Source organism: Mycteria americana, chromosome Z (genome assembly GCF_035582795.1).
Source record: "Mycteria americana isolate JAX WOST 10 ecotype Jacksonville Zoo and Gardens chromosome Z, USCA_MyAme_1.0, whole genome shotgun sequence".
NCBI classification, from domain to species: domain Eukaryota; kingdom Metazoa; phylum Chordata; class Aves; order Ciconiiformes; family Ciconiidae; genus Mycteria; species Mycteria americana.
The window spans coordinates 34505110-34526763 of NC_134396.1; the positions used below are offsets into that span (position 1 = coordinate 34505110).

The 21654-nt window shown below is 36.2% G+C and overlaps 1 protein-coding gene across 1 annotated transcript in view; it reads right to left on the minus strand.

The window, feature by feature from the left end:
* Window positions 1-331: 331 nt before the first annotated feature.
* Window positions 332-21654, minus strand: part of GNAQ (G protein subunit alpha q) — a 139547-nt gene continuing 118224 nt past the window's right edge. The window contains exons 7-8 of the mRNA XM_075526518.1: window positions 7101-7254; window positions 332-3323 (exon numbers count right to left, since the gene is read on the minus strand). Coding sequence (XP_075382633.1) covers window positions 3133-3323; window positions 7101-7254 — 345 coding nt within the window. The 3' untranslated portion in view covers window positions 332-3132. The remainder of the gene's footprint in view (window positions 3324-7100; window positions 7255-21654) is intronic.

Here is a 21654-nt window from a genome sequence, read left to right on the forward strand (position 1 = left end):
TTTTGTAAACTGTCACACTGCAATGCTGTGTTAGGTGATTTATGTAAAGCTTGCCTTGGCATGCCGAATATATATATATTTTTTTTTAGAACATGCTCAAATGATCTAAACATTGCCACAGGTTCAACTTACCTAAAATATACCAGAAGTAGCCCAGTGGCACACACTCTTGAAAACTTTTGCAATCACAATATAACTATAAAGCATGAGTAAACTTTTGTTTTGTTTTTATACAAAACTCAGAACCACATTTCCTTCTCCCCCACCCAATATCCCGTAAGAAAACAAAACAAATTAAAAAAAAAAACCCAAAACCTCTGTCAGACACCACTGTCTTTTTTTTTTTTTTTTTTTTCTTTTTTGGCTACAGTTCCATTCATAGCACTGAATCCAGCATGGGCAATGTATTCCCAGGTTAAAAGAACGGATATTATCAACAGTGGAACTGTGAAAACAGAAGCTCTGTTGCATTTATAGCAAGATCAGGACCAATTTTGTAATGCTGTATGTAAGAGTCACTGCTCTGATCCCCTATTCAAAATGTCAGTGTCACTTTTCATAACCTAGATCTACCTGCTTTAGCTTTATTAAATAAAATACTTTATCTCCTTAAAATCGTTAACAATAGTGACTTTTTGGTTGTTGTTGTTATATCTAAGGTTTCTGCAGTTTCTGAAAGACTGTTTGATTGTTCTGATGTTCCGTATTTTGTCATGGTATTTTTAGGGCAACAGCATATATCCATTAGTACTTATGTACAATGGTTTGAAATATCTCTAAACTTACTTTTCTAATAAAGCCTATTAGAAAAGTAAAAGTAACCTAATGTGAATCTGCCAAGTATAAATTAAATTTATATTTAAAAGCTTTTGTTCCAATCCTAGATATAATGGCGTAAATTCTTCGAATAAGACTGGTTTCTACACCTATATAAAGCCCTGACAAGATTTAAGCATTGTTTTGAATGGCCTCTGTCTGGGTGTCTCCAATTTACTTCTACTCAGGAATGTGCAAATGATTTTATACAGCACGATGCTAGTACCGCTCTGTACTATAGTAATTTTTTTTGTTTTGTAAATAAAAACCAACAACAAATCCCTAGTCAGAAATAAACTGACAAAATTTACATTCTTCTCTCTTAAAAAAGTAAATAAAATAACATTATTTAAAATGTGAATTAGCTATAAGACATACAATACAATTACATAGATACATATCAATACAGCACATTCAATTTGCCAAAAATTAATGATTACAAAGCCAATATGGATGCTGCCATATATATATATAGATGTATGTACAATGATTATAGCATTCGTAATTGCACTATACCTACAACCAGTTTTAAATTACAAGGTGTTTTAAGAGGGAGCAAAAAATAGCAACTGTTTCTATTATTGTTGTTTTGGAGTTGGGAGGGTTAAGGATGAAAAACGTCTCATTAGTATTTATTGTTAACTTTGGTAATCAACTAATAAGCCATTATTTTTTTCCACCTCCCATCCGCTGCTATGAGGCAGCAATTTCTCTGTTAAGTGCACTCTAGTGCTCCTTGGCATTGCAGATGATCAATCCAATTACATGTCTGAACTCTGAGTTTTCTGTAGCTTGCTCGCAATCATGCACCTGGTCAAAAAACACCTTTCAACCTAAGCTGCAGAATAAAGGCTCATCAATGTGTGCTGCATTTTTGTTGTTAAAAAATTGCACATTTAAATTTCAAGAATGATTTTCTCACTGTTTCATTTACATTAATAAATCTTTTCTAAAGAACATTGAGAGGCTAGTTTGCATGAAAGCCTATCAAATGTTTAGTTAACACACAACCTTATCAAGAAAGGCTCCTGAATGTGATCTCTCATCAATAGTTTCTCGTTATGCAACTAAAGGTGCCTTGATATTATTACAGAAAACAATCTCATGCCATATCTGACATAAGGAGAGATTTAAACTGTCTTTAAATTAGTAGACCACATGCGTGTACATGGTGCACCTCGCAGCATATTCACTCACACTGTTGGTTTTGGCATTAGAAAATGGAACACTTTCTAAAAAAGGGAACATATGAGCTGAAACTGTTTGTTCATCATTTGGCAGTTGACTCAGTCAGGTCAGTTCCCAACCCATCAGTTTGGCATTTCAATCAGTATCTTAAGTTTCAAGAGCATTTGTTTTATAAAAAGCCAGATTTGGCAACATTAATTTTATACAATAAAAATAATTTTTCTACTGTGGAAAAAGAAGACTTAAAAAAGCTCTAACTTAAGAAAAAAAAACCCCACACAACTGAAAAAAAACCCACTGTTTCAGGCTGTAGCCACTGGGGAAAATGTAGTGTCTATGACATTTCTATTTGGCATTTGTGAATAAAAGAAGAGAGAAAAAAATGGCACATGGCAATTAAAAAGAGATTCAAACATACTCCACGTACATACCAGGTTGTGTCTTAATTATTTCATTACTGTCTTCTGTGCACCTTTCCGAACTGTGAAAATATGGTTAAATTTAGTATCTTTAGACAACTGTAATTCTATTTTGCAATCCCAATATTCAGTCCCAAAAGTGAAGACAGAATGAAGACACCCATGTCAAGAATTTAAAAATCACAGTATCAATACTTTTGATCCTTCAAAGAAAGTACATACTGTAAAATTAGAATGACAGATGACTCAAGTTCTGATGATAGTATTTTCCTGACCAAATCACTCAACAGAAAATATTTCACCCAGGAATGCAACTGGGGAAAAAAAGGCCATTGTACCTTGTAAAAGATAAGGGGGGAAGGGAAGGAGGGAGAAAGGGTCAGGGAAAGAGGAAACCAGCTCGATTTTGCTTCAATAGCAAAAAACTGCTATCTTTTGTAAAGGTATGACTGAGAATTTAAAACACATTGAGTCACAAGGTTTTGCCTAAAAAATGAGGAAATGTGCTGTGAATGTACTTCAGCATCTTTTGGTTTTCCTCCATATAGTTTAAATAAAATCATAATATTAACTACAAACTCTGTGGACATTCACAGAGTCCAGGCCGGCAATAAATTAGTATTATGCAAATTGTTTTCACAGATAATACAGTCCCTCTTGTATATCTTTAATCACGCAAAGTTGGTTTTGGAGGGCCTCCTAGGCACAGTTAGACCAGGTTGTACTCCTTCAGGTTTAACTGTAGGATCGTGTCCTTGACAGCAGCAAAGACGAAGCGGATATTCTCTGTGTCTGTAGCGCATGTGAAGTGGGAGTAGATAATTTTGTCACTGTCTGGATTCAGGTCTACGAACATCTTCAGGATGAACTCTCGTGCTGCCTGTGCATCCCGTTGTGGTCCTGATAATTAAAAAGAGAAAGTCAGTTTTCTTAAAGTCGATTCAATATTTCAACTTCTTTAACAGGAAACAAGAAAGGGTCAGTCTGGTCCTCACGTAAGAGAAGACAGGGAACGTTTTACTAATCAATGGTATCATATAGTGGCTACTTTCTTCCTGGTAGGAACTATAAAAAACAAAGATGGAAGGAAATTTCAGAAGTTCATCAAGTCAGAGCTATCATGTCAAAGCTGCTCTTTGCCTGCTGACTATCCTCTTTCTTCAGTAAGATAATGTTTAAAACTGGTGATTTATAACTGCATGGAATGAAAAACAAAAAATTAGCTGTACTAAAAAATCTTTAAAATTGTTAATGGAATTAGTGAATGTTCGGTCTACACCTACTACATTTAAATTATACTTAAGTTCTTTTAGCACTGCAACATTTACTAGTTTTATGAGGATTTTAATAGGTAGCATAATGAAGTTATATCCTGAACTGGTCTGACACTGTCACCAATAGAACTTAATTTACTTTGCTGATAATAAAATACACACACACTCCAGCTGAAGCTGTTTGAATGCAAAAGCCTCATGTTCTAACAAATCACTTGTTATCTAAATTATGTACAATAATAATCCTATCAGTTCTAAATTAAGGTTGTAATTCTCAGAAGGATGCAGAGTCTACGTAACCAAACCACATGTTCAGCTTTACAGAAGACAGAAGGTAAAGTAATGACTTCCAGCCTGGGACAGTGAGGATTCATTCATGTTCACAGTGAAAAGAGCAGTGCAGAAGCAAGAACGTTAGCCACAAGATGTTGAATTCTGTTCCATTATTCCAGTGCCATTTCCGAAGGCCGTTATTCCCTTGCTCTCCTGTTTCTGGAAGGTGGGTTTCTACAGAACACACATGTTTTCTGTGCTGCCTCCTCCTCCTATTCTCTTCATTAGTCCTGGTCTTGTTACATGGCAATATAAATACCAGCGCTCAGCTGCTATGTGTAGCTCTGTCCTTCAGTAGTTATGAAATCTGTACTTTGGGGATTAGCCCATGCCCACATATTTTTCAACAATTGGAAAATAAACTTTATTTTTAATACTTCAAGCTTACAATTGCTAACATTTCCAATTTGGATAACTCCATAAAATTTAGGTAGGGAAAGCATGGAAGAGAAATCACATACTTTCTGGTGTGCTGCAAATCTGTCTGGAGGGGGAGTAAGATTCTGCAATATATGGATGTATGCACATGAACATATATATACATATATGTACATACATACACACAAAGAGATTACACATTTCCTGAGATTTAGGCATGTAAATGGCTCATAAGCTCTCTGAAGCAGGACAGAGGACTGTTCAACACTTCTACAGCTTCTAAAACACAACAGGGTCTAGCCTTTGGCTTGGTCACCCAGACTCTATAGAAACAGCAGCAACAATAAGTCTCACACTACCATGAATAAATTTGCAGTACTTGTGAAGAAAACTCTTAGACTTCCGAAGATATTGATTTCTCCAGAATAAACCACTTACTGTTTTAAACAACTTCCTAGAATTTTGTTAAATGGTTTCATAGTAGTTAGACACAGTGCTCTCTCAAAATCTACTGCACTATTCAAAGCCTGTATCCAAATTTGCTTACCTAATCACACCTCTACTGACTATCATGTAATTTGAATTTTTGTGTGACTGAAATTCAAGTATGGGAAATTGAGGTTAGAAAGAGCATTTATGACCTCAGGAATTATCAAAAAATTGAATGAGTTAATGTTAAATTTAGACTGTAAAGTGGTTGTGATCTAAATAATATGAAGACTTGGAAAAGAACTGCCATATAAATCAGTTGGTTTCTTGTCCACTGCTCCCTAATCAGCAGTTTTCGAAGAGTGTCTTTACATGATATGTTCAAGATCTATGTAAGAAGTACTACATCAATATTTTTCTCTTCTTTTCCTCCCAGCTATGGCCCTTTTTTGTATTTGTTCTCTCTTCCTCTCCCAGTTCTTCATTCCAGTCTGTGAGTCAGCCTTCTAGTACTAGCCATGCAAGGATGTCTTCGTGCGATACACTGACCACTGAGCATGCCTCAGTCCCCCTTCCAATGCTGTTACAACATACCATGCAGCAGAACTGCTTAGCTTAATTTAATCAGTCCCATTTGCCATCCTGGCTAGCAGGTCTTATCCCTATGCTACTTGCTCCTTGTACAGGAAAACGGTTGGGAGAAGTGATCCAGCTGAAAAATACCTAAGCCCCAGAGACGTCCTCCCAAGGCATGTCCTCTGGCTCCTACCAGGACATGCCAGGTGGCTTTCTGTTTGAAGGTCTCTCTGATGATGAAGATGACTTCATCATCCCCATGATCCCCTCCTCAAATCTTCCCACCTCCCACATCCCCAGTGTGATGGGACAGAAGAGGGGACTACACGGTGACCTCTGCAAGCCACAGACCCCACCCTGCCACCAGAAGAAATCAAATCAAACCATAACCTTGTCTGTGGAGTTAAGTCCAGCAAGATCTGCAGAATTAAGAGACAAGGACTCTGGAAGACTTCCAGGTCTTGACTCCAACAGCCCTACCAGTCCATAATCTTTTTTTCCCTCACCAATGGCAAAGGACAGGAGAAACAGGGCTTCCCTGAGCTGAGTGGTTGAGTTTTGTCTGTTTTTTCTGGATAAGCATTTAACACAAGCTTTATCGTCACTTGAGTGGTGATAACGCAGTAGACTGTAGAGTCTTCTCACCTTCAGGATGTCATCGAAGGAGATTGTCATATGAAGGAAACTCAAAAGAACAAGCATATTTCTATTCAACTGCCAGTTCTCTTCTGCATAGCACTATGAAACTAATCTTACACTGACTCATAAATAATATGGTCTGATACTGCAGGCTGTTCACTGTTTCCTTCCCCTTAAACAGGAAACAAAACGTAAATTTTTTCTATTATTACTCTCTGTATTTGAACATGGGAGATTTAATCTTTTTTTCAGCTTTCAAATCTACTATTCACTCCCTGGTGGGACAAAACAGATTTTCTTTTTTTAGAAATAGGAGCATTTTGTTCTTTAGACCTCTTATTATATGCGTTTGATTTTTCTCTGTTACCGAGGCCTCCACTCAGTTACCTCAAAATACTTAGCTTTTTACCTCAGGAGAACTTTCTGAAAGTACAGTTTTAGTAGAAACAGCTGTACAATCCACATAATTTTTACGGACAAGCACATTAAGCTTCACATAAATAATGTAAATTAAAACAAAGGAAAAAAAGAGGTACAATAGAAGGGTGGAAGGAGTGGTACTGGTTTGCCTGAGTGCCACAGAGAGCTTATGACACTTCCCCTCAAGATATCCAACCTTACACAAAACCAAACCTCAATAGAAGAGAGTATGGAAGACAATGTGGAAAAGCGAGGAATGCATTTTTATTTCTTTTTAGCTTTTATACTTCAGTTTAAACCGTCATCCCAACTTATGAAAAAGGACAGAATGTGGTTCACTGCTAATATGACAATACTAATCTAAAAGTCAACAATTTCCCATGAAAGGTTCTGCCATCCTACCCACAATTAATTACAGTATAAAATGAAATCCTGGCGGTCTAAAAAATCCCACAAGAGATCAATCATATTTTAAAAATTTAGATGATTAAAAATTGCAAAGCATCTTTTTTTTTTTAAAGAGCAAAATATATCAAAGGATCTATCTGTCTAGCATTTGGACAAGGCTATTACAATTTGTCATTACTGCAGCGCAAATGAGCATGAGCTCTGATATCATTATACTTACCATCATACTCTGGAAAATAATCAACTAGATGGGAGTACATAATTTTCTCCTCTAAGAGATCTTTTTTATTTAAGAACAGAATGACTGAAGAGTTTTGGAACCATGGATATGTGATAATTGTCCTAAAGAGTGCTTTGCTTTCTTCCATTCGATTCTGGAATAAAAAAGAGAGTGGAATTTTGGTGGTCATGGAAATAATTTTTAAAATTTTTTTGAAGTAAATTCATGCAATTTCACTTTATTTGGTAAACGGATCCATTTAATGTTTTGCACCTTACTACCAATATGTAAGGTTCAAGTAATTAAATTATAATTAATAAGTAAACAGTTAATTAAATGTGTAAGCATTTTCCTTCTGCAAATTCAACTGCTCAAGCATAAATATTCTTTAAAACACAGGTCATGAACACGAAAGCTGTAACAGGTACATTTGTAAAGTCTGAGTATGCACAGTTATGACCAGCCAACAAACTGGTGGGTATTGAAACGCATGTGATTCATGGTAGGGACAAGTATACCACAACAAGACACAATAACCAGTTCAAGGTTTAAGAACATTATTTATTTTATAGGCCTTTCCTGAACTTTAAATGCAGAGTTAGATAATTCTTAGAAAGAGATCAACTTTAAAATAGTTGCAAGTAAATTTGGAATCTGAGAACATTTTATCAACACCAAAGGCTTATGGCATAAAATCTTAAAAATCTGTAAATTGCTAAATTTGTTTCTAACATCACTGGGCTAGCCTTTAATTTAATTAAGTAACTGCTCCTGAAAACCACTTTGCATTATAGCTAAAATGTAAGTGAAGCCTACAGTTTTATTTGTGACACTTTTCTGTCACTGTAGAATTATGTTATGATTTGATACAGTTCTGAAGAACTGTGGTTAATACAGAGTCAAAACAAATTGAGTTCAAAACAAAGTGTGCTGGTTTTGGCTGGGATAGAGTTAATTTTCTTCCCAGTAGCTGGTATAGTGCTATGTTTTGGATTTTAGTGTGAGAATAATATTAATAACACACTGATGTTTTAGTTGTTGCTAAGCGGTGTTTACACTGGCCAAGGACTTTTCAGCTTCCCATGCCCTGCCAGGTGCAGAAGAAACTGGGAGGGGGTACAGCCAGGAGAGTTGATCCAAACTGACCAAAGGGCTATTCCATACCATATGGCATCATGCTCGGTATATAAAGCTGGGGGAAGAAGGAGGAAGGGGAGGACATTAGGAGTGATGGCGTTTGTCTTCCCAAGTAACTGTTATGCGTGATGGAGCCCTGCTTTCCTGGAGATGGCTGAACACCTGCCTGACCATGGGGAGTAGTGAATGAATTCCTTGCTTTGCTTTGCTTGCGTGCGCAGCTTTTGCTTTCCCTATTAAACTGTCTTTATCTCAACCCACGAGTTTTCTCACTTTTACTCTTCTGATTCTCTCCCCCATCCCACCAGGGGGGAGTGAGCGAGCGGCTGCGTGGGGCGTAGTTGCACGACACAAAGGAACTAACTTACTCTTTTTATTATTATTATTATTTAAAGCTGCAGCCCCCTGAAAAAACCTGTTTCACCACCAAATGGGGCTCCGTAGAACAACAGCAAGGAGGTGAATCCTGCTGATTCTGTTGTTGCTGAGCCATACAACAATCTGTCAGATAACTCAGACAGTTTTGCAGTAAGTGCATCTTTACTTGCATTAATTTGCATTTTAAAGAAATCAACATAAGCATGAAGAATAGGAACTTTAAAAAAAAAAATCAAAAAACACATACAAAAAAACCCAAACCCCAAACCTTAAAAACATTCCATCTAGTAGAATTTGATGGTTTGGTCTCATGTCACCACAGAACCTTTAAGCAATTTATAAAACTGCACTGCATGCTGGAGTGGTGGGTGAAAATAAATAGCTGAATTTAGAGACTGAGAAACTAATGCAGAGGAGTAAAATATTTGCTTTCTTGCAGTCAGTTCTTATGAGTCACATTGATTTCAGTGGTGCCAGGATTTCATTCACAAAGGAGAAAAACTGAAATGTCAACAGAGCTGAGCATAAAACCTAAGTCCTTAGACTAACTGTTAATCAGACCATGTTTTCTTCTCAACATTCTATAGAGACTTCTCTAAACAAGGCCTTACAGAAAGGCAATGGGAATGACACAGGATACTTTTCACTTTTACAGTTGATGAAAAAGAGAAGCCAACATTTAAATTATAAATATTTACCTAAACTCATTAACACTTGGTATCTTCTAATGTAAGACTCAGAAGGTGGAACAGCATCATGACTCAATTAGCAGTGTTCTTTCACAGTAAATGTATAAGCTATTGAAAACTCCTCAGTAAGAAAAGTGCACTGAAAACCAAAGAAATTACTTCTCTAGAGTAAGTGTTCCTGCTTTTCACAAAAACCCTTCAAGAGGACTGCAATATTTACATCTATAATGCTGATTCTTTTCCATATACATGACACAGAATTGCAAAGACAAAATAAATAAATAAATCAGTTTGGATAAATTTATGACCTTTCCTCCAGGAAAGCTCAAGAAAACTGTGTTTTGCAAACATTGTTATTAGACCCAGAGCACATTTTCATTTTCTGTTTGAAAGGGATGCCAAACAAGATGAAGCAGAAAAGGCATGCAGTCTAAAGCTATGTTGATATCATGCCTAAAACAATATCTGGCATCCTATCAGCTAAAACATTTAACTCTGTAAGTGCTGCATATCATAAAAATACTAGGAGACACATAATAAAGAACAAAATATTGTGTCTTCAATGTAAGAAGAGTATGTCTTGTGTTATATATTAACTATGAATTCTGTATAATATGAATTGCATTCCACAGAGTCACTTTTTTCCTATTACAAATTCATAAATGTCTCTTAGGTCCTTTCAGACTGGATTTGAGGCATCCGATTTAAACCTCTCCTTGACGAGATATCTACCAAGGATTCGACTCAAGAGAGATGAAGCACATTTCCATGATTTCAAAGATAGTTCAATTAACTCAAAACCAATCTGGGATACCAAAAAAGGATACTACTAAGAAGGCAGTGTAAAAGAGCTGCTTCAGAAAAAATAGTGTTATATCAAAGGAAATAATTACAGCCTTGAGAAGTTTACAGAAGTGGTCAATATATGCAGTCTAACACAACTGAAAGAAATGCTCAACTGCTTTAGAAAAAATACATAGTTCAGGATGTCAGTAACTGAAGTCAACAAAACACGACCAGATTATCCCAGCCTCATTCACTTAACTGTATTCTTTAGTATAGTCAAAGCTTCATTACATACAGAAGCCATTTGCCTCCAAAAGCCATCCAGTTGACTATATTCCCAGGAAAAGCCTGAATTCAGGCTACATCTGAATCTATTCCTGATTTTGGCAGAATAGGCTTTAAAGAGGCAACAGCAGTAGACTGTTGCCCTTGACTAATTTTGTATTAAATGACCCAGTCCTAAACAAAATCAAGTGAAAGTCAGAGAACTGGGAAATGATAAAAAGTGCACATTACATTGCCAGAGCCCATTGAAGTAGTATTATTTCTTACTGTATGACGATCTTGCCCTGTACAGTCGTACCAGCTGAGGATATTGGGAAGGTAAGACAGTAAAGTCTTGTGCACCAAATGGTAGCTCTGAGGAACAGTAACTATCTCGGTATATGGATTATTTCACAGTGTACATCACTACAGAACGGCCCTTACCACACCTACATCTGCAAAATGAAGCAAACAGCACGGATTAAGGTATCAGGACGGCTGCAGACACATTTTCTAAGGAGTTGGCAAAGGATGACAAGTTGTCCAAATCTGTTAAGAAAAAGGTCACTCTCCTTAAGATCTGACAGGCCTATGAATTTCCGTGATCCTTCTCAAGGAAAAGACCACACAATGCTATGTTCTGCCCTTACAACAGAACTGTAGAAAAAGGACTTAGGATATCACCAGTTATCTTCTCTGAATGTATGTCACATTGCAATGCTCCACAGACAAATATGCCTTCACAAAAGATATATGTAATAAGATGGTACTGCTAGAACTTTAAAAGGACAGATCAGTCAATTCCAGGGATTCAATAAAGATTTCATATCATTCGTATATTGTCTGTATATTGTCACAAGTGTCTTGCAAAGCCTCATAAAGGTATTAATTAAGAAAATTCCTTTTCAGTTCATTGCATGACATACATAACATTATGAATATATTACTAAACGACTGCTATGGTCAATGCTATTTCACTGGAAGAAAACCTTAATCTTAGATGCAATGATGTCATGAAGGAATTGTCCATGAGCTTGTCTGTTTTCTCTGATTGTACCAGCTGGTCTAATAAAATTATTGCCTCTTCCTACACATCCTGCTTATTTTAGCATTTGTAGTGTCCACAGGGATCCTCTGAATGAAAAATGTCAGTTGTATCTGACAGCATCATAAATTACAGGGCTGTTATTGCAGTCATATGTCACATTAACATCATAGTTTTGACATCTAAAGATCAAACCAAGGAAATCCAAAATCTGTAACTGAATGTTAACTCTGGGTTTTGGGTTTTTTTTTTCCAGTTCTTTTATAACTTTATTATGCATAGACCTAATCATACTATCATAGTTGAAAACTCAAGGGGACTCAGAAGACGGGAAAAAAACCTAGTAAATAGACAACCTAACTTCACACTCATGTTGCATTTTTTTACTATTTTTTTCTGCCTCTTCTTAGTGCCAGAAACTGCACTTATAGTATGGACAATACTATCAAAGTATAAGAAAACAAAGTACTTAACACGCCCTAAAGAGAAGACACATACTCACTGTATATTGACAATAGCTGTATTTTCTCTTGGTGTGTAGTCGTTAACATAATAAAACATGAAGGGTCTATCTCTTCTGTTGCCTCCCTATAAGTCCTTCAGGTGAGTGGTTTTTCCATAACTGAGCCCTTCCTTAGCAAGTAAATAAAAATGCTTATCAGTTGCCTGAATTATGGGAAATGTCACTGGCTTTTTCCCTTTCCCTATCCTTAAGAGGGAGACAGGATCTCATTAAATACATACTAAACTCTCAGCACTTTTTAAAAACTGTCCCAAAAGCCAGCACTGTAAACTTGAAATTAATATGTATTGTTATGAAAAACAATTAGCCTCTGGCTTCTCCTTTTGAAACTATCCCACATATTGAATCAAACCATTTGCTTTTCATAGTTTCTGTTTTAACAGAGAAGAGCCAGAAGGTTTAAAAGAAGGCAGAAGCACAACAAAAGAAGCACAGAGATGAAATGAAGCTATAAGCTTCAATACTACTGGAAAGTGATGGACTTCCTAGGAAAACATTGCAGTCTGTATTTTGAATGTAAGGACTGTTTTTGTTAAACTTGTTACTAAAGACCTCAGCATAGTTATAATGAAGAGCAAGTGCAGTCAACTTATGTGCGGGTAGCTGATAAATATCCAACACAAGCTCTGAAGATGAACATTAAGAGCTGAATTAATTTCTTATGTTATTAACATGTAAAGAAGCTCGATTTAGCAATTCTAACTACAAATATGCACGTACTTCTGCAAAGCTACTCCTTTGCTTAACATTAGGCTTAAGTCAAGATCTTGTTTTCAGATGCTGTTAGGAAAGGAGTAGGGAAGTATCATCATATGCTCTTCCTTTTCCAAGTAGCTCTTCCCAAGAGGCAACCTTCTACATTCTCTGCACTAAGACATTGGGACACATATATCAAGAAGAATTTTGTCTTTATTTCACCAGAAACTACTAATTATAAAATTGGAAACAGTAATTCACAGTTTAGTTCCAAAATCAGACTCTTCATATAACAATAATACTGCTCCTACCCAATACACATTCAGGGTCTAGCTACCTGGATGGCTTCCGAGTAAGGGCTAGGTCTACCAGTGGTAAAAACACTACAATTAGATGACAGCAGTTACTATTATAACCTAAGAGAACATAGAGAACATGATTATGTGTACATACACATCAGTAGGGATGCTGCTGCACTGCTGATACCATTAAAGCACCATACAACACGAATGAGTTAACAACCCCATATTTAATTTGTTTAAATGTAAACAGCTGTAAGTGCTCACAGTGACTGTCACACATAGTCCACTGAAACACCACTGAAATGGCAACAGAGTATTGACTCTGAAATGTTGGCTGGAAGGCATCTCTAGAGTTCATCTACTTTAGTCTTTCATTCAAGTAGGACTACTGACAACACGGAGCAGGTCAGTCACGGCTTTGTCTCGGCAAGTCTTGAAAGCCTCTACAGATGGATATTTCAGTAACTGTCTGGTTTTCCTGTCCCACTGCTAAACTAACAACCAAGGCAAAAATGTTTCCTAATACATAATCTGAACTTCCCTTTGTTATATTGTCTACCTAAAAAAGTTTGGCTCCGTGGCACATTTGCAACTCTTCAAATATTCATTGGCAAGCATTAGTGTCCTCTTCACTAGACTAAACAAGCTCAGGTCCCTCACCCTGTCTTCACAGGGCTTTGGGCCCTTCATGCCTTTCCCAACAGTTTATGTGATCATGAAATTGCATTTATAAACCCTTTGCAATTATTTCAGGGGGAAATGGAAGGGAACTGCATTAAGGATGGTGAACAGACAGTTTGATATTTTGTCGCTCAGATGTGTAGTGCGTAGATGTTTTGCAGGAACTGAAAGATGGCCTAGAGATTTTTAAGTAGATTTTATCTGGTTGAGCAGGTAAAGCAATATAGGCCCTGAGTTTACCATAACAGATTAAACATTCTAACATGGCTTCACTATTTTGTTTTAGAATGATTCAAGGATTAATAAAAAAATATTAAGCAATTCATTTTTTGACTTATCAATCTCTGCTTAACCTTCTGTGGTCTTGCATCTCTCTTTATCCAATGCCTAAGAGCAAATCAGCTTTTATGGATGTCGTGGCAGATAAAACTGGTTTTGTTCCAGAAGTAATTTCTCCAACAATACTGCTTATTATTCTCTAAAATTTCTCTTAAACAGCTTTCCTGTTGCTAATGATAGCTCGTACCATTGCATGCTCACCATTTTCCTTTTATTAAACATACATACGTGCAACATTACTGCCATAATATTTTTAATCAGTTTTATTAAAGAATGTTTGACAAGATGAAATTGTTTAATTAGTCACTATTCTGAAAAACACTTGTCATTAACAGGATGCACTTTTTCTTATGTAAGAGACAGTTTCATGTTACATTAGTTTTACTGGAAATAGGGATAGGTTTACAAGGAGCATAGGAAAAAGGCCAGCGTTGGGGATCTGACCTTCTGTCAGATGCAATGCGAAGGAAGCCTTGCCAAACCAGGCAAGACAGTGTGGCTCTTCAAAAAGAGAACAGAAACAGTGGGGAGCAGGCAGTATTTAGTAGTTCGTTCAAGCACTAGATCTGATTTTATGAGACGGCTCTACCTCACCAAATTGCTTCCAGAAAAATCTTATTTCAGCTTCAATGGAAAAGGCTGCAGAAATAAACTTGTGAATAAGTAATGTACAGAAATGTGCAGCTGGAGCTGGCTCAAGGCTTTCCCAGTAGCTGACAGCCATTCTCAGCAGTGATGCCAACCTTCACAGCAACCCCTCTCCGACAGCAGCAACAGCTCATTGTGGCCTCCCTGGCTTTGCAGGCAGCTGGCACAAGGAAAATGAGCAGCAGAATCACTGTTTTCACCATCCCTCAAGATCTGCTGGCTTGGGCAACCTCTCTGCTCTGCTTATGTCTGCGGTCAGTCTCAAATTGCATGAAGACATATTGGTATCGCCAGCTATTACTCCATTTTTCTCGTTATGATATACAGACGCTAGCATAAAATTCCCCCATCTTCCACACAACCTGACACAGTCACCAGTCCAATGTAAAAATATCATCATGAAACACAGAATAAAAAATACAGCAGAAAACCTCCACAAGTTAATAGAAATTTGTTAACTACATATAGATCATATAATGTTGGACAAGATTATTCCAATTTCTTATTAAACACCAAGAAAAAAAACCACTGTACTTACTCATGAATCATGGGACTGTCCAGTTTTATGACTAGAAATGTGTTTTTATGAATCATAAATAAAATAAAATGAAATTTCTTTCTTCCATGTACCTCCATATAAAAGATTTTACTCTGGTAAGTTTCTGTATGACGGTTAAACATTAACGTAAATATTACTAGACTTACAAACCATGTTTTCTCACATTTTTATCCAGATGCATACTCTTACTCTTCCTCATTTTTTAATAGATTAAAAAAGAGTATATTTCCTTCCACTCTTTGTTTAATCCTATACATTCAGTTTTCATGTTAAAATGATGGATTTCTAGTTAGGATTTACATATTGAAATTTTCTTTGCTATCTGTTGCTCTGGAAAAATATGCAATTACTCCTGCAATTACAGAAACAACAGAATTGGGATAATTTATAAGCACTTGACTCTAAGAAGCCAAATCCTGAAAAATACCTGAAAAGCACTAGAATAGCATTTAAAAGCTGTATCAGCTGGTACCCAGTGAAGGGAAAGCAGCATTTCCCAGCTAACAAACATAGTCCTTTGACAGAACAGACCAAGTACAATATTAATCTGAAACAATACAGAAGCAGCAGCAGAGTTTCACCCATTACTGTCTTTATGATTGTCTAGAGTGGCATCTAGTGGGCATACTGAAACTTACACATCGAACGAAAAATGTAGTCATTTTTGTCTTAAAAACTGCTTGTAATTTAAATAGTGTCTGTTAACAAAATTAGGATTTCACAAATTTTGACTGACTGAATTTTGTTGAAATGTTGAGAGAGAAGGTGGTGAAGAGGTAAACAAGATGTATTTTTTAGTCAGCAAGTTAGTTGTTGTGTATATAACTATGTTTAGTTATATATATATATAAAACATAGTGTATATAGTTATATATATATATATATAACATAGTGTTATATATATATATAACATAGTGTGTATATAACTATGTTTATGCTGGTAACAAATGTTTATTTGAGGGAGAGGGCATTTAGAAACGGTAACTGTAGAAGAGGAGGTATTGATGCAGAGAGCTTCAGAAAAAAAAGCAGGGGTTAATATTTCAGAAGTTACTTAGTGTCACGGTAATGGACTCTATTATTTTACCTGACAAAATCTTGTGCATGTGAATGGTTTTTGTGCAAAAGTCTACATTAATTAGGAATGTCTCCATCCTCCAAATAAGACTTCCAGCAATTATTTAAGTAGAAGCACTGTCTGGCTGCACAGAAAGACCTACAGTGTATTCCTTGGCTAGAAATTTAATAGAGTTGCTACATAAAAGTTGGGAAATAACAGAGGAAATCAGGAAGTAGGAGTAAGTGCACAGTCCTCCACTATGTAAAAAAGTAAATACAGTATCAAAACTGGAAGTGCTACAGATTTTTGCCACCAGTATGAGTATAACCTTGCAGTTCTACTGCTGTAAGTAGCCATCTAAGAAAAAATGGCAATGGTTGTACAAATATTTTGATGAATAACCCAAATGCAGTAAGAAACTTCAAACAACTTCAAACACAGAGCTTAGGAATAATTATTTTATTTTCTTCACTGGTCTTGAATCTTTCTGCAAACTAGCCTAACAAAAAAGGCTGCTGGTAGAGGACTAGGAAGACACCTCTGTAGATGAGAACGGTATTTTTAAATCACCTGGGAGAAGAACTCTCACCTCTCCAACAACTTAAATTTGCAACACTGCACTTGCTAATATATGGCAATTTTATGTACCCTGCAGAGGGACAGAAGAACCAAATGACAGCTGAAATCCATCAAACCAACATGTTCAACAACCATCAAAGCACAAAAGTACTGTCCAAAAAAAAGTGGTCCAAACAGTGGTCAAAAAACATGGTCTAAACATTGCTGTCAACTATTTTTTACATTAAAAATGGCTGTTAAATTAATTTTTATGAAATAACATGAATGCCAGAATAATCCATTTTTCATGAATACCTGCATTATTTTTGAGAAAAACAGGCGAAAATATTTTAAAATTAAATTGTCATTGAAAAATGACAGTTTTGACACTGGTTATTGAAAAAAAATAAGTGGCAGTCGTCTTTGCCAGCAATTGCTGCCAACAGCAACATTTACCAGCAGCATTTCTGGCAGCTTCTGCAAGCGGGTTCACAATCATTCAACCTCCCATTTCCATTGTGAAACACCCACTTTAACAAAAGAGAGAGAGGCTCTGGCTCTTCCTTATGCAAATACTTCCCAGTACTGATACTTTACATTCTAAAGGTTCTTTATCCACAAACCAAAAAGAAAATACATATGCATATGTGTGAACAGGTATGAACAGATACAATACATAACAGCAACAAGATCTGGCACAGGTGGTTAATGTATTATTTTCTCTAGTTTCCAAATAAACAATGAGTTCTGGAGATTTTACTTCCCATGGAAATAACATTGTTAAATAATTATGAAGACCATTTGAGGATTTTAATTCTGTCCGGGAGTTCATATTATCCCTCTGCCCTATGCTCAATTGTTCTGGATTGCTGAATGTTGATGAAAAAACCAGGCAACTAAAGTATTATGTTTATTCATGATGGAGAAAAAGAAGTGCTCTGATCTCAATATTGTTCTCTTTCAGCCTTCGTGCTAAACCATGTAGGACTAGCCTGTGAACAAGGAACACAAAGTGCTGGAGGAGAAGTGGAAGCATGCCCAGATGTGAACAGCAAGATAGTTCTGATGAAAAAATTAAACACGTGCTTCAGATAATTCCCTCCATAAAGAGTGAAAGTATTCTGAACTCTGTGGCCTCATGCCATTTCTTATTTTTGTCCCACATCAAAAGAAAGTGCAACTGGAACATTGTACCGATTTGTCACCTATTAACAGATCGCACTGACGACCACTACAGAATTTGCATCCAGGCTTTGGATACTCATCTATTTTGCAGATCTGTTTTGTCCAGATTCAAAACATGAGCATGTATGCCTGCATCTACATGCCTGTACACACAAACAGAGGAGTTCACGCTAAAAATACCTATCCTGGGTTTCATGTAATTACTTTCATGTAATTTTAATACATGAGACTTTAACTGGAATATTTTTTAACAAACCAAGCAAGGTTGATCCTTTCTACTTGGGACAATCTAAGAATAATAAAATTTTCCATCAATCACAAGAACTGACATCCTTGCACGGTGCCTTTATTCAGTACTTAAAGCACAGAAACATTGCAGAAAACCAAAGTTCCTTCAGTTTCAATTTGCAGTTGTACCTCAATTGCGGCTGAGGTACCGAAGCCCTAATTTTCTAAATATCCTGTTTTGCCTTCATACAAGCATTACTTCTGATAAAATCGAAAGACAGTTCTTCAGTGTAAATTAAGTACTGTGAAGATAACTACATTAATTCAGATATCCACCATCAGATAAATTAGGGTTCTTCAGGGTTTTAAAGAAGCTATGGCAAAACCTTACGGCATGACCACAAAGATGCTCCCCAAAGAAACAAACAAAAAAATCTCCTTTCACTTGTCAAACTATAATTTTTCTACTTAGAATCACGGAAGAATTTATACTGGAAAGGACCTGTGGAAGTCATCTGGTCCAACTCCTTGCTTCCAGCAGGACTAACTTTGTCATTAGATCAGGTTGCTCATGGCCGTGTCCAGTCAAGCTCTGAACATCTCTCTCCAGGATGGAGATCCTACCCCTCTAAGCAACCAATTCTACTTCACTCACTCACATGTAGCTATCATCTTCCAGCCCTTGTGATCTACGAACACCAAGATAAACACAGTTTTACTGAGGGCCACTGTATTTACAGACTATTAATTCACTAGACAGTTTTAATGATCCCCTGGTGGTAATGTTTTGGACAAAGCATTTTTAAGAACAACTTTTTTCCCAGATTATTTAGCTCCACACTGCTTCCAAAAGGGACTCCAACCAGTCACATGTTCCTTCTTCCTTCCACCTCTCCTGTTCCACTTGTCTGAGTACCCCCATGAATTCCTGCAAGGTTTGTGCAATGGCTTTTTGAAACATTGCTTCAGTCACTTCCAGATCTACTGGTTCTGTCATGTCTCAAAAGAAAAATGTTACGCTTTCCTACTGCTAGTGCCATGCAAATGTCTGCTACTGGTAAATGAACCTGCTATTCTGTATTTCAGAAGCCTAGAAGACTTGATGGGGGATTACAGCTGCACTTTGCTCCTAAGTAACTGCCATTGCTTTAAAAGTTTATAAACTCAGGATAAATCTGTCAGACAACCGGATGCTGAACACAGAATGAGAGAGCATCCAGTTATAGCAGCAGAATTCTCAACAGTGCAAGCAGCAGTCTGGCTGCTACACCATTGTACATTCCACAGCAGCAATGGAGCAGGTTTAGGCAAGTTTCTGGGGAACTCTTTCTGTTCAGGATAAGCAGAATGGTAACACATGCAAAAGTATTTGTTGGAATGTTTTAAAAATGTCTGATCAAGACTGGCACATAAAGGATTCAATCTGGTTATCATATCAGGTTAGACAATGCAGGTCCTTAAAGCACACAAACCATTTGGTTCCATGTGGTGAGGAAGTGAAAGCAGTGGACAGATGAACACAAGGCAAAAGCAAGAAGCTGGGAAAATTATCTTTATGGCATCATTTTTGCGGATGTCTGTTGAGCAATACGGCATTTGTCAAGATCACAGAAAAGATAGATCCTAGATAATAGTTTAACATGTGTGAAAGGAGGACACACAGGAAGTAATGGCAATACTAGACATAGCTTGAAGGCATGTGTCTAGGATTTCTTAAGCTAAGGAATCAATTTTGTTATTATTTTAAAAATTTAGAATTCTTAAGCCATTCCAGCCTCCTTCATACATTACAAGAAAAACATTACAAACATTTTCAGCAAGAACTGCAATCTGGGACAAAACCTGTAAATACATGAATTAGAAGGAGGTGGTACTTTCCATAAAACTTTAATGCAAATTAGATTACAACTCTGATGATTAAAGGGAAGGGAAGGAAATAATGGAATAATGGTTTAAGATAAATTCAGTTACACATTATTATGTTAAAACTAACAATTTTGGCTGCAGCTAAATCAAATAATTAAGATGTAGTACAAGCTTTTAGAAAAAAAGCTTTAAAACAACCAAACAAAAGCTTAAAAAAAAGCTTTAAAACAAAAGCTTTTTAAAAAAAGAGCAGTACTCTGCTTGACAAGAATCTCCTCCTTTTCTGATTAAAAAGAACCAATAATGGTTCTTAATAAACCTCTTAAAAGGGTTGCAAATTACCTGTCTGGATAGGATATATAAATGAATTAGACCTTAAGAGTAAAATCGGTTCTGTCTGCTTTGGTATTCAAGGTCAGTGGAAACCCGGCAAATAAACCACATATGAAATACAAGTTTTAAAAGTGATATTAATGTTACTATTTTAAACAAAGGAAGAGACATTTCAATGATTCTTTTATATGTGGTTTCATTCATCAATGAAAAGAAATTGCTTAACAAGTAAAATAATGAAAAAAACATTGTTTTCCTAAGGCGTAGAGATGCATATGTAAGATATTTGTACGTATATAGGATACATAGTATGTATATATAATGCTGGGCATTAATGAAATTCCTTACTCAAAAGTCAAAGTGGAAGGAATATTAGTTGTAAATATTAGCAACATTTATCTCCAATCCTATTAAAACTTCAAATTTTACAATTGTATTTCTATTTTTTTTTAAACCAAAATGTATCAGCTCTGCCCAAATTAATCTAAACTGGCATTTTCCACCCAATTTATTTTTTACAATGGATATTCAGAATACTCACACTGATTTACTACTAAAAATTATCTTTATCAATGAATACTTTATGCTGTCCAATGCCTCTGCAGGTCTGCAGCCTCTGACGATACCTCAGGAGAGATAGTATTTGCTTTTTGATAGTTTAGAAAATTTCAAAATTTCTCTTAGCCTATTAATCCATTAAGTTAGCTGAATTGAGGAAATTGTATTCTGTCTTTTCTATTTTTCCTCTGGGAACACAGAAGAAGGAAGATCTCTCTCTATAAAAAGCCCACATTTTCATAGCCACCATAGACCTATACAAGCTATATGAAATCATATACGCCTTAAGACTTTTAGTGCGTTAATGCGGAAGAAAAATATGTACAAGCATCAATAAATACTGTCCTTTATTTTGCCATTTCCAAGTACTTAACAAGCTCTGCAAAGATAATGAAAACCTCTTTGTTATGAAACCAGATTTTACAGGTACACTGTAATGTCTCTAGTCCTTCCATAACTGCAAGTGGTTACTGGTTCTCTTATGAAGCTGGAACTTGTTTTTGCATTTATTGCGCTGAGCCCATGAGATTTTTTATGTTTAGAAGAGCTACCTGTGATACATATTTAAATGCAGCATATCCTGGAATATGGATTAATATACTTCACCTGGCAATAATCCTTTATTTAAGAAAACAAGTTGATTTTAAAAACTGAAAAGTTCTAAACTGTGCTTTTTGATAAAACTGCAAATTTATCCAGATCTGCTGGTATAATTCAGA